Source organism: Cnephaeus nilssonii (assembly GCF_951640355.1).
Source record: "Cnephaeus nilssonii genome assembly, chromosome: 8".
Taxonomy (NCBI): Eukaryota; Metazoa; Chordata; class Mammalia; order Chiroptera; family Vespertilionidae; genus Cnephaeus; species Cnephaeus nilssonii.
In genome coordinates, this window is record NC_137079.1 from 16,705,896 (window position 1) to 16,719,562 (window position 13,667).

At 36.6% G+C, this 13,667-nt stretch overlaps 1 protein-coding gene across 1 annotated transcript in view; it reads left to right on the forward strand.

Moving 5' to 3' along the window:
• TNKS (tankyrase) overlaps nt 1-13,667 on the forward strand; it is a 163,907-nt gene that overhangs the window by 114,194 nt on the left and 36,046 nt on the right. The window contains exons 12-13 of the mRNA XM_079779169.1: nt 7,925-8,096; nt 12,217-12,296. Of these exons, the coding sequence (XP_079635295.1) occupies nt 7,925-8,096; nt 12,217-12,296 (252 nt within the window). The remainder of the gene's footprint in view (nt 1-7,924; nt 8,097-12,216; nt 12,297-13,667) is intronic.

Below are 13,667 nucleotides of genomic sequence, written 5' to 3' on the forward strand. Positions count from 1 at the left end.
TCTGCACTCTTACACTGCTTCCACCACCATGCTGCCTTCCCCTCTTCATGATGCATCCAGTCCTCAAGCTAGGGCTGTTATTACATCAGAGAAGGCAGAGAATTGGGCAAGGAGAGTTAATACCAGTAATTAATTTGTTTTTCTTAGACAGAATGTAGTAATCCTACATAATAAAAAGGTAATATGTAAATTACCATCACTCCGCTACGCCCACGATTGGGCCAGCGGGAGGTGCAGGGAGCGGGACTCGGGGTGGCCGAGGTGGTGATTGGGCCAGCAGGACGCTGAGCTCGCGTCGCCAGCGGTGGCGCGAGCTCAGTGTCTGCGCCATGGCTGTGCTGCGGCACAGAAGGGGCCTCTGGGGCAGCGAGCCGGGCGTTTGGAGGCCCCGGCTGACGAGGCGGCGCGGGTGGGCGGCGCGGGTGGGCGGCGCGGCTCCTGGGGGAGGAGTCTGGCGGTAGTTGGGCCGCAGGAGCGCGCAGCGGTGTCCACAGAGGACGCGGGTTTCCATGCAACCCGGGCTGGCCGAGGGAGGGCTCATGAGGGAGCCAGAAGGCAGAGGAGGCGGTGGCGGCCCCAGCCTTCCTGGGCGGGAGGCGAAAGCAAGACTCCAGCCTGGGCTCTGGCCGCCGGAGGACCACACCCCCGCCCTGCCTCGCCCTAGGGGCCCAGGGACTTCGGAGCTGCTGGCCACACCGGGTCCCACCCAACCAGCGGACAGACAGCCTACATGTGCATGATTTAATCATGCACTGGGCCTCTAGTAATTATATAAGCCAAAGCATTCTTTTGCTCAAAGCTTGGTGATGGAAACAAAGTTCAGCTGCATTGTGTGATTAAACTAAACATATTAAATATATAACATAGGCAGGCATACTTGTCAGAAAAAAGAGAATATGAATGAGACTTCAGTTTGTTCAGCACAGCTGTTGGATAGGCACCCTCTAGTCTAATCAGCTATGCTCAGGGAGTTATTTCTCAGGCACTTAGGGTTTGTGAGAAGGTAAGAACTCCTTTACTAAAGCAAACAAATTATATACTGTTTTAATATTTATGCATCCCTCTTTTCAGAGAACTTGATTGTTTCATTTTAAATCTCACATGAATTTTGAAGGTTCACAAATAACAATACATTCAAGTTTAGCTAAAAATAATTTGTTAGAAGTTATGATTAGTCCATTGGGCACAGAAAAAGAATATTGAAAATCTAAAAAGACAGTTTGAAGCAAAATCTTGATAGTCTCAATTGGAGAGTTTTGATTTTGTTCTCATAGTACTTGGAGAGCCATTGGAAAGTTTCGAATAGGTAGGGGTGAACAGAATCCTGCTTCAGTAAGATAGATACTTTCTCTTAGAAAACCAATTATAGAAATATAGACTCAAGGTACACATATAATAGCTGGTATGATCATTTAGCAGTATTCAATAAAAATGGCTTTTTAATATTTCTGTAAGGAGGCATGATATCAAGATAATGTTTTTTACCTCCAGACTACAGAAGTTATAATATGCCTGCCACCTGTTGTTTGAAGATATGATTAGGTTAGACTAGGTAATAGTCTATTCTAGATTCCTATCTTTTGTTCCTCTATTGTATGTTCATTAACACCTGTTAATTTTTTTTTTATTTTACACTTTCACTACAAGGTGTCCTGATTTGGGGGAAAACTACACATTGTCACTCTAGCTAAAGGAATACAAAGACTAGTGTCAGCTCTCAGGTTACTGCTCACTAGTGTCAGCTCACAGTTACTGCTGCCCTCTGTAAAATCAGGTTAAGATGTAGACAGACATATGTTTTCTTAATTAAAGTAAAGTTACAATGTGAGTTAACAGTAAATGCTTGATTACAGAAATGTCACGGAACAGTTCATGATTACCTACCAAATGAGTGATATGGACCATGATAGCTTTAAATTTAGTAGAGAAATGAACTCAACCTCAAGCTTAGTAGCTCTTTGAGACTAGATTATTTCACACTGAAAGGTTCTCCTTAGCCAGTTCCTTATAGTCTGCTTGCTGGTTTCCAGGACTGTTTTGGCATGTTTGAATCATAATTTTATGTCCAAAACATTTTAAGCCAAATACCATTGAAATTTCTATCTTTTATCTAATTAGCCTCTTTAGGAAAATTATTATTACTACTCAGATAGAAATAAAGATATACAGTATACCTCAGGTTGCTATCTCTAGATACAGCAGGGGGAGTGGGGAGGGAATCTGTTTGTCTCTAAAACTGCCAGACATCTGTTATTTTTCTAACACCTTATAGAGTTGGACTATAACACATTAAAAATGTAGCATTTTACTTATTTGAGGCAGTTTCTGTACTTTAGTGAAAATAGCCTCTTTAGTGCTGAATAGTAAGCATTTCTGATGGCATCCTCTGTCATATCCTAATAGTGGATATATTGATAGAGTAAAATAGAGAGGACTGGTTCTAAAAAGACTTGATCAAAAAAAACTGATTTAACATTCCCAGACTTCTTCAGTAAGTATGTATGTTGGTAGTTCCAAATAATATTAAGAATTAAAGTTTTCTGACTTTAAAATATGGAGAATAAATTAATGATGATGTATATTAAATAAATCTGTCATATATTTTAGGTTGAAAACAAATTATAGACAGCAGTACATACATACATTTTAATTTGAAAGCTCTAGAAGAATCCTTGTGAGTGGCAGTCTCATTTATTTGATAACTCAGCTTGATCACCATTGAGGCAATTATATATATAATACTAGACTGTATTTCTTTGTTTCTTTAAGAGTTTGATTCTTATATATAAAGAATATTTTAAATGTTATTAAGCCCAAATTTTTTGCCTCAGTGAATAATTGTTGGTGTGTGAGTCAGAATTGTCAAAGCCAAGAATACAAAACACAGTGTTGTCTCGGAGATCTTCCAGGTCATAGGCTATATTCTATCCTTGAGTTGGCCTTCTTTTAGTGCTTCCAGTATTGCTATTGCTGCTGTGGGTGGCGTGCATGAGTCATTTAATCTTCTATATTCCTCCAACAATAGAGTGAATTACTTGTTATTTATCTTATAGAATGATAGAGATTAGAATAATAAATCCAAACTTAGGAGAACCTCCTTTAAACAATTCTCTGGGATCACAGTGAAATAAAGTTACACTAGCTCCAAAATATCACTCTTCTTCACTGGGAAATGGAATTAGAGCAGTAATACAAATCCTTCCAAATTGCCCTTTTAAAAATCGGGGGATAGAGATTGATCTGTAGCTATGTAAAAAGTTACTACTGCCCTCTGAAAACAACGTATACTTACTGTGGATGGCAAGCACGTTTTGCTCTTCTGTGCATTGGGCCACTTCAGAAAATCTATATAATAAAAACCCAGTGGTTGTAACGCCATAACGACCAAAGACCAGTCACCAGGAGGTGCATTGATGGGTCCTGTGGCGCCGGCGGGACTTGACGCTGGGTCCTGCAGCGTGCCAGGTCTTGGTCTCGCGCGATTTCATGCACTGGGCCTCTAGTATGGAATAAAAAATGAGGTTGACCACTTTTTAGAGATCCCTGATTATGTCCCATGACTGAATGATAAATGGATAAACAAAGGTAGTACATTAGCGGTATTGATAAAGTTTAAGTATAAGAGGAAGTTGGGAACCTTAAATTTTTTTCAATTTTGAATCAATTTAAAGATCTGTAGTGGCTCAAGCAGATAATTGATATTTTCATCCAGTAATCATTTTTCCCTTTCTTCCTTGTTTCAGAACAGGGGTCAGCAAACATTTTTTTAAAAGTTCAAATAGCAAATATTTAGGCTTTGTAGGCCAAGAGACAAAATTGATGATTTTATGTAGGAATTTATATAGCCACTTAAAATATAATCATTAAAAATGTGAAAATCATTCTTCATTTGCAGGCAGTATAAAGTAGCCCACTGGTGGAAATTGACCTGTGGATCCTATAGAACTTTTTTTTTTATGTATGGGAGCTTCAGGGAAGGCTGGATCTGAAACAATTCTGGTAATTTCATTCTCCTTGCTAGTGACTGGTGTAGACATGAGTTTAGGAAACATTTCTGGCCCCAGCCATAAAGAGAAGTCTGCTGGTAAAGATTTCTTCTCTTTTAAAATAGATGTAAAAAACTTGCCTTTTGGCCTTGGATGAGAATTATGGAGTTGATGCATGGAGCTGCCACAGTCATATTTTGACAATAGAGGGATAAGCCTGGAGTCCTAAGATTGGTGGACCTGAGAAATTTATGACATTTGTACCTAGTAAGGAGTAATTCTTCCTCACAAAAACCCTTATAGAATTTTAATATTTTCCCTGTTTTCCATTGTTGTCCTTTCTAAGTGGGTTGTACTTAGTATCACCAAATTGTTCTAGTTTTGTTGTTCTATTTTTTTCTATGGAATGAGTACTTCTATTACATTATTCGCTGATACCTTTCAGTGACTTCTTATAGTGCCTCCGCTATGTTGTCTGATAAAGCATTCCACAGATATTCTTTTGTTACTAATACCATTTAGAACTTGAGGGAAGAATTATAGTATTCTTTCATAACAAAAAATACATATTTACTAAAGCAAAGAATTTGTGTTATTCTGGTCTGACTTGTACTTTGTCTAAGAAAATTGGGCTTTCTGAAATATCTATAATAATAAAAGCCTAAGCGACCATCGCAACCAAACAGACAACCGAACAGGCTGTGTGGGGCGACTAGGCTAGCAGGGGAGTTAGTGAGGGATGACCAAATGACTGAGCAGCAGGCTGCATGGGGTGAACAGGCCAGCAGGAGGGTTAGTGAGGGGCGACCAAACAACTGAGCAGCAGGCTGCATAGGGCATCGAGGCCAGCAGGGAGGTTAGTGAGGGACAATCAAACGACTGAGCAGCGGGCTGCGTGGGGCGACCAGGCCAGCAGGGGAGTTAGTGAGGGGCGACCAAACGACTGAACAGCAGGCTGCATGGGGTGACCAGGCCGGCAGGGGAGGGGGCAGTTGGGGGCGACCAGGCCGGTGGGGGGTGGCAGTGAGGGGCGACCAAATGACTGAGCAGCAGGCTGTGTGGGGCGACCAGGCTGGCAGGGGGGTTAGTGAGGGGTGACCAAATGACTGAGCAGCAGGCTGCGTTGGGCAACCAGGCCTGCAGGGGGGGCAGTTGGGGGCGACCAGGCCAGCAGAGGGGGGCGGTTAGGGGCGATCAGGCAGGTAGGCAGGTGAGCAGTTAGGAGCCAGTGGTTCCGGATTTTGAGAGGGATATCTGACTGCCAGTTTAGGCCCTATCCCCAGGCTGAAGGACCCTCCTTCCCCCCCCCCCCCCCCCCCCCCGCCGCACAAATTTCATGCACCGGGCCTCTTGTTAGAATATAATACTACCTATAGAAATTAGTAAATGCCTTATATATAAATATAGGAATGAGGACATAAAGCTTCAGTATATGATCAAGTTTTTAGCTTAGGGTTACAAATCAATTCTCATCAAATGGTTGGAATTGTTTTAGCTAAAAAGTTCCTTTTATAAGTTAATTCTAGTAACCATTTACATATGTTATTCTATTTTTATTTTTCATTCATTCAGAAGGCATTTCTGAAGCTCCAGCTATGATCTTAGGGAGGGTGAAAGTGCAGGGAAAAATGACATTGCAGATTGTCATAATCATTGCTTCTAAATAGCTGACAATTTACAAAAAGCATCTAACACAGAGCCTAGTAGTTGTGTTAGTTGCATCCCTTTTTTAACGTGAATTCTTAGGAGATGAACAACTGGTTCTGATTTTGAAGGAATGTGAAGCAGAGAAAATAGCATGGTAGAGAAATAAGAACGTAGAGTACACAGTCGAGTTGCACTCAGGGCCACCCCTTTCAAAACATGGAGAGAAAGAAGAGGAACAAGAAATATTAATTTAAAGAATTTTAATGAATGGTAATTTTTGCCTAGTGTTTCACTCCATAAGTGCATGCCCATGAATAAGTGAGATAGTAGAAGTGAATATACTATTTTCTATATTACGCTCAGCTTCACCATACATATTTATAGAGAGGACCTCTTATTATACATAGCCTGTTTTTAATGTTTAAAATACTTTCTATACTTTATCTGCTGTTTAGTCAATCTGCTCAGACACTGGAGGTAAGCTACCTAGTGTTGGATTTACCAGGAAACTTTACATCTGTCTCTCCTATTATATTGCTATGGTGTTTTCAAGGATAATCTTGACAAAAGGCATATTTTACTTTTTGTAGTGACTTTAGAAACTAACTTTCATAAAGTGGGTGGGTCTTCAGCATAATCTAATAAAGCTGGAGCATAGCACTATCAGACGGTGATGGGAAATTACAGAAAGCAAGGTGGTGCAAAAGTAGATTATAGGTTGCCTTAAATGACGCTGAGGGGTTCATTCAAGTTTATTTGAATAAGACACTCAGCTGAGGAATAACTTGGTAAGATCTGTATTTTGTAGTAATAATTCTCAAACCATGTTCCCATGATGTAATAAGCTGCATTGAGGATTTTCATAACTATAATTGAAAAATGTAGTGGGTTTCTTATCTAATTTCCAGAAAAATATTAGTGATTAGAATATTCTCAAATTTAAGTTTTTCTCCTGTGGTGAAGAAATAATAAAGAACTATTCATAAGAAAAAAATCAAGAAATTTACTTTGGCAGCTTGTGTTTTCCATCAGTACATGCTAATGGCTGTGCTTTTATGCTGTCTATGTATAATCAGTCATTTTTCTGATGGCAAAGTTGCTGTAATTAAATATGTCAGTATTTCATGGCAAATTTGTAAACCACAATTAAGAATGTAGATGAACCCTTGCCTAACCAAGTGTGACAGCCTTACTTGTAACGATGCAAGACTGGACAGGGAATTCCTTTCTCTTAAATCCTTTTTTTCTTACTCATGCATTTGGTAGGTGTGCACAAATGTTTTGAATAACCAGCAAGCAGATATTTGATAATTTACTATGCACCATTAACAGGAGCTTTATAGGGGACCCAGAAAACCTAATATAGTCCATATTGTCAATAACCTTAGTTTTACTTGGGAAGCAAACTATCACGATGTTATAATATTTCAAATAGCACTGACTTGACATAGGTGTTCAGAAAAATTATCGAGGCTTCAAGTATTCAAGGAGGGCTTCTTAGAAGAGTGGGACTTTCACTGGATATCATAACCCAGAACGGCAGAAAGAAGGGCTTCTCTGAAGTAGCAATATGTACAATGAACCTGGACTTGGGGCTGACTGGAGTAGAAGCTATTTACAGGGCATCCTGGAAAACAGCTTAGGACCAGTAAGGTTTGATCAAATCATGAGCATGGTCCAGAAGTTTAATATACCTAGCTTTAAAACTAACTAAAGTATTATTCTTTACAACTCTTCAAACCTTTAAAAATGGAACATTTGAATCTTTGAATTATTATTCTTTTTGTTAAATGTGTTTGTAATTCAACTAGGGCATTTTATTATACTAGTAATTATTTACTAAAATTAGAAAAAAAAACATGTAATGAATCACTTTAACTGTCTTTGCTTACATATTCTGTTGTTTTTATATTCTGAGAACAAGTTTGATAAAACATATTCATCCAGAAGTTTTTAATGTACATCTTTAATGTGATAGGCAGTGATTATCGGACAAAGTCCTGGCCATATTCTAGTTGTTGAGGGGAATGGCAGGGAATAGAGGGTGGACAGAAAGATGGTCAATTAGGGAAAGAATAGGTTTGTTATAATTTTCAATAAGGTGATCAGAGAAGGCTAATTTAAGAAGATGATATTTCTACAGAACCAGTGAGCAAAGTTAATAATGATTTATCTTTGGCATTTTTCAAAAGCTATGTCAATTGCATTTTCTCATTTGAAATTATTTGCTTGAGTATAAAAGGGAACAAAATGAGATGTTCGATTTCATGTGCCCACCAATGATTTTTCAGATGAATGCGCTGGACACTCTTGGCCAGACTGCTTTGCATAGAGCTGCCCTCGCAGGTCACCTGCAGACCTGCCGCCTCCTGCTGAGTTATGGCTCTGACCCCTCCATCATCTCCTTACAAGGCTTTACTGCAGCGCAGATGGGAAACGAGGCAGTGCAGCAGATCCTGAGTGGTGAGTTCAAATAGCTAACCATTGCATTATTTTCTCTCTCCCATGTCCCATCCACTAATGAACACAGACAAACTTTGTACCTCCTGTTTTTAGCAGCTCCTTGGAATGTTTGTTTGTTTGAATATTTTTGCTGCCTTTCCTTGCTTACAGTTTAGCCAATGGCTCTCTCTGTCAGCTTTTTTGGTGAGGTGAAGTAGGTATCATGAGAAAAAGGTTTAAATTAAAAACCTGACTTGTATGTTAGAATCAAAAGTTAGTTTAAGCTCATATAAGCAGTGTGGAATTATGGTAGCTCTAAAATCTGTCAATAGAGAAAATTTCAGGTCATTCATATGGTTAGGATCTTTAATTAATTGTTCTTACAAATGTTATATTCTGACCTGTGTTTTGTAATTTTAACTTCATTGCACTTTTATGAAATTACCTTGTGTTTTCCTGACTTAAATATAATTATAAAACCTGACTGAATATTAACAGTGCCTACCTAGTACAATGTTTGATACTTTAAGTGCTTAGTTTATTAAGGAAGACTATACATAAGACTGATACAAAAATAGACACTAGTTCCCAAAACCCCAAAATTAGACAAAATAACACAATTCAGCTACTGAGAAATGATGGACTTGATACAAAAGAAATCTCATATACCTGACCCTTATTTCTCATTTCTTTAATTTTGACCGTGAAGTTTATCTGCTCCAGAATAACATAACAACGTGGAAGAGTAAAATGGGGAAGGCAACAGACTAGAACTCAGAAGTCCTAGTTCTTGTTCTTACCAGTCCTTTACTCCCATCAGGTGCAGGGCCCCCTTTTTATAATGAATATTTTGTAATATCCCTTTTACTATCCAGAAATTAATTCATAAATAATATGATCTAACTATGTGGACATCTTCCAAAAATCTATATTAAATGTCCTAACTATAACATTAAAAAAAATGATGGTAAGTTTTAATTATAAACTGCTGGCAATATTTATGTCAAAATTAATGTCAGATTAAAGAAAATAAGCAGTTTTTTATAAATGAGCATTTTAAAATTGTTTTAGAAGATTGGACTTTTTTCTAAACCTGCTTTATCTAATTGCTAGTCACTAGCTACATATGGCTAAATTTAAATTAGTTAAAATTAAATAAAAATTTTAAATCATTTATCATTTGTACTAACCACAGTTCAGACACTCAATAGCCACACATGGCTGGTGGCTACTGTATTAAACAGCACAGATAGAGTATTTCTAGCATCACAGACAGTTCTTTTGAACAGATCTTAACCTGAATTCTTCTGATTATATATTCCACTGTGGTTATTGCATTGCTTTTACCTAATCCTTTACAGAAGTAAGGATTTGGGGATTTAATGATAGCTAAATTATAATTGAAATCGCCATTTGCATTTATTTGCATTTTGAAATAAGCCACTCAGATCTATTGCCAATTTTGTAGTCTAATACTAAACAACAAGTCTACAGGAGATTTTTTAAAATAACCAACTGCCTTTCAGGCTTTGAAACTTTAGCTTTTTTTTTTTTTTTTTTCATAGTATAGTGGATATTTGACATTATTGTTTTTTCTTTATTGATTAAGGTATTACTACATATGTGTCCTTATTTAGCTTTTTGTTTGTTTGTTTTTCATTCTGGTGAGACAGAAAGAATTGGAGTTTCTAAAAAATTAGAAACCAATTTCTAGCCTTTGACCCTACATGAAATATTTATTTTCATCCTCTTCAAAGTCAGTGTGCTTATAAAGAATTTTATTAATACAGTATTTTGCATATCATCTGGTCTTCTTTTGACTATATTTCCTTTTCAACTTCATTTTTATGTCTTTGTTTTTTTTTAATTGTGCATCTCTTTGAATGAAGCTCCTGGGCTCTCTGTGTGTGTGTGTGTGTGTCCTTTCAGCTCATACTTTGTTCACATTATTTCTAAAAATGAATCTAAACCTGTTCAGGATTTATAATGGATGCATTATTTGTATAGTAATTAACCAATATATTTAAATAACTCTAATTTTTTATTAGGACTAAGTCTTTCTCATAGCTCTCAAAAGCATCTGAGGCCCGGTGCATGAAATTTCATGCACTGGGGACAGGGGTCCCTCAGCCCGGCCTGCCCCCTCTCGTAGTCTGGGACCCTTCGCTCCTTACCGCCTCTGTACTAGCCAGCTGTGAGCCTGGCTTCTGGCTGAGCGGCACTCCCCCTGTGGGAGCACACTGACTACCAGGGGACAGCTCCTGCGTTGAGCATCTGCCCCCTGGTGGTCAGTGCGCATCATAGAGACCGGTTATTCCACTGTTTGGTCGATTTGCATATTAGGGTTTTACTATATAGGATAACAACTTTTGTTTAATTGTAAAATTATATCTTTTATAAATCAGTCTGCATCAAGACAGGTGTGCCAATTTCAAGTCGTTTTTAGAATTTAAAAATTCAACCATATAATTGTATCCTTCAAATGCTAGAATCTGAAAATATCTGAAGTTCTAATTCTATGTACATAAACAGTTGTCATTTTATTCTGTTGAAATGATAAACTAAAAATATGATCTATAGATTTCCTAAGGCTGTTTCAATGAGTTTTACCAACTACCAGAATCACTGTCATTGGGGACATAATATGTGCCCCTTTAAATGCAGTAATGTCATGCACAGTTAGAATGGAGGCAAATGAGACATGAAAGACAGAATAAGGGAAGCCAAAGAGTTAAGATTTGACATCATTGACCCAATATAGAATAGCATGGAAGTCAGTTCAGCAATGCCTTCTGAATGATCTCCATGTAAAAAGGAATATAAAGATGAGCAAAACCTAATTCCCTTCCTCAATGCTTCCTAACTAACAAATGTAATAATCTCTCTTTTAAAGAAAAATAATTTTTGAAATTTCAAAAATGTACTTTATTAGATGAAATCCTCTATTCTTTCCTCCCTTTAATATTAACATTTTATATGCTATTATTATTATGACTAAATAAATGCAATTTCTCTTCCATTGAAGAGTTCTCATAACTCACTCTGTAAAAACCTTTTTCCTGAACGAAGGACTTTAGAGTAGAAAGAGAAGTATTTCCTCTGAAATCTAAAACCTTTTTTTAACATCAATAAATCTTCCCATTTGCACAGTGGACTGAATAAAGATGTCTCTAATCATAAAGTAATGTAATCTTAAATCTGAAAGGGAATTTAAGGGAAACCAGCAATCACTTAATAGCTGCAAAAACTAAGCTATTAGGTGATTTGTCTATCACAGTTTATAGAGCCCAGTCTAAACCCATTCTCCTGGACTTCAGTCCTTTTTTTCTATTACCTGAATGTATATACACATTATAAAACTCACACTTACTGTTCATAAATGTATTTTGAGTGATATAGTACATCCGTGTGTGTTTTTTTTTAACATTTTCATTGAGGCCAATGTATAATGCATTTTTGTTTTGTTTATATTGGATTAATCAAAAGACTCCATTTGTTAGCCTCATACTTATAGACTTAACAGCCCAATTTAATTATATTCTACTTAGTATTTATATCACACCTTCCATTTTACAGACGTTTTGAATTGTATTTTCCTAAAGCCACTCAAGAAATGTGAATTAAATTTCTTATTTTAGTAGGCCTTTTTTTGTACACTGATTATGTTTTCCAAGATCACTGATTTCAGGAGTAGTACTTCTGTTTCATATTGAGGAAACTGACGCCCAAAAGAAAGGCTAAACATTAAGTACCGAAAGTTGAGTGGCTTCCCTAGGTTTGCATAACAAAATCCATGGCAAAGCTTTGCTACAACACTTTGTAAGACCAATCAGTTGTGAAGATGATCATGATCTCATGGTCCTTTGTATCTTTATTCCCCTTTGCCAAGTATTGACCAGAAAGTTTGAAGAATAGAGTAGTAGGGTTGGAGACGGATTTATGTGTCTTAGAATTTATTTAAATTTGGCTTAGGATGAGGTGGATATAGATTGAAGTAAGAAACCACTTATCTCTTGTTTGCAAAAGATAGGTCTCAGAATCTGATCCCTTAATCTCTCTCTTTGTTTTCACCAAATAATTTACCCTCTTTAACTACTCTGTGATTCCTTGAAAGCCAACACTAGTCTTTCCTTTTATGCAGAAAGTACACCTATGCGTACTTCTGATGTTGACTATCGACTCTTAGAGGCATCTAAAGCTGGAGACTTGGAAACTGTGAAGGTAAGTTAATGCTTTTAATGTATTGGGTAGCACTATTGAAGCTTTGCTAACCATTTCATTTTAAGCTTCTAAGTGAAACTACAATGAAAGGGATGAACAGAATAGGTATATAAACAAGAGAGATCTCGTAACCACAAAAAATTTCCTAGTATGTGCCTTATATCCATTAAACTCCTTTTTAGTCACTTTTCTTTTGGTTATGTAATAGCTCTTTTATTTTCACTTACATTAGTCAAATTGTTACTTTTGGCCGCATTCATAAATTTCTAAGCTAGTTCAAGCCCAGGTAATAGTACAATAATATTTAAAACAATGTTTTTTGAAGTTTTCTAAGAGATTCTCTCTCACATTGGCTCTGAGAAAGAATGATCCTGCAACCATTAGGAATTATTTATATGCAGAAGATGGGTTTTCTTTTTTATGTAACTCTGCTTGCTAAGAAAATTTTATCAATCTTTATTTGTGGTATAGAAACAATGGTTATAAATTTAATGCTTCTCAAATAAAAAGTATATTCTAATATCAAATATACTTTTAAAAACATACATACTTCCCATCTACAATCATTCATGTAGAGATGAAGATAGCAGAAAGGGATATAGTTTTTTGTTTTGTTGGTTTGTTTTTGTTTTTTTAAGAAAGGACGATTGCAATATTTTTATTGGCAGTCATACCAGATTATATTTTTCAAACTAAACTTTGTCACTTATTAATAAGCCAACTCTATTTTTGTGATTTTTAGTAAACTAATTTTAGCACTCTTGATGACGGATACTATTTGAAAATGACAGTACACACTTTTTAAGCTCTGTGGCCTAGAAATTTTATTTTTGTTTTAATACGTGGTCACTTTCAATCTCTTTCATCTTATAATAACATCTAAGTTATTTAAAGAAAAATAGTAAATAGCCACTGGAGAGAAAATTTCAAGTTCTCTTAGATCTAAAATTACGGTGTGTGTGTGTGTGTGTGTGTGTGTGTGTGTGTGTGTGTGTGTGTGTTTTGTTTTGTTTTTTTCTTAAAAATACTCTGTAATTTGAAGTGTATCCTAATAAAGGAAAATGTTTAAATATAAAAAATGATTAGGATTCCTTTTCTGTGTCACAGCATGGTAATCTCTGCACTAGAATTGCTACATGTACCCATTATAATGAAATTAAAACTTTTTAAATATAATAAATTAACAAAATTCCTTACCTTTTGTGTGTCAATATACTGCAGCTTTCAGGTTTCTTAAACAGTCTATTCACAATAAAGGACCAACTATATTTTTTTTAATGGAATCAAAATGGCAGAAGAAAAAAGCACAAATTAAGTGAGAATTAGGCTGCATAAATTTCTTTCCCTAGAGGTTTTAGAAAGTATTAGAAA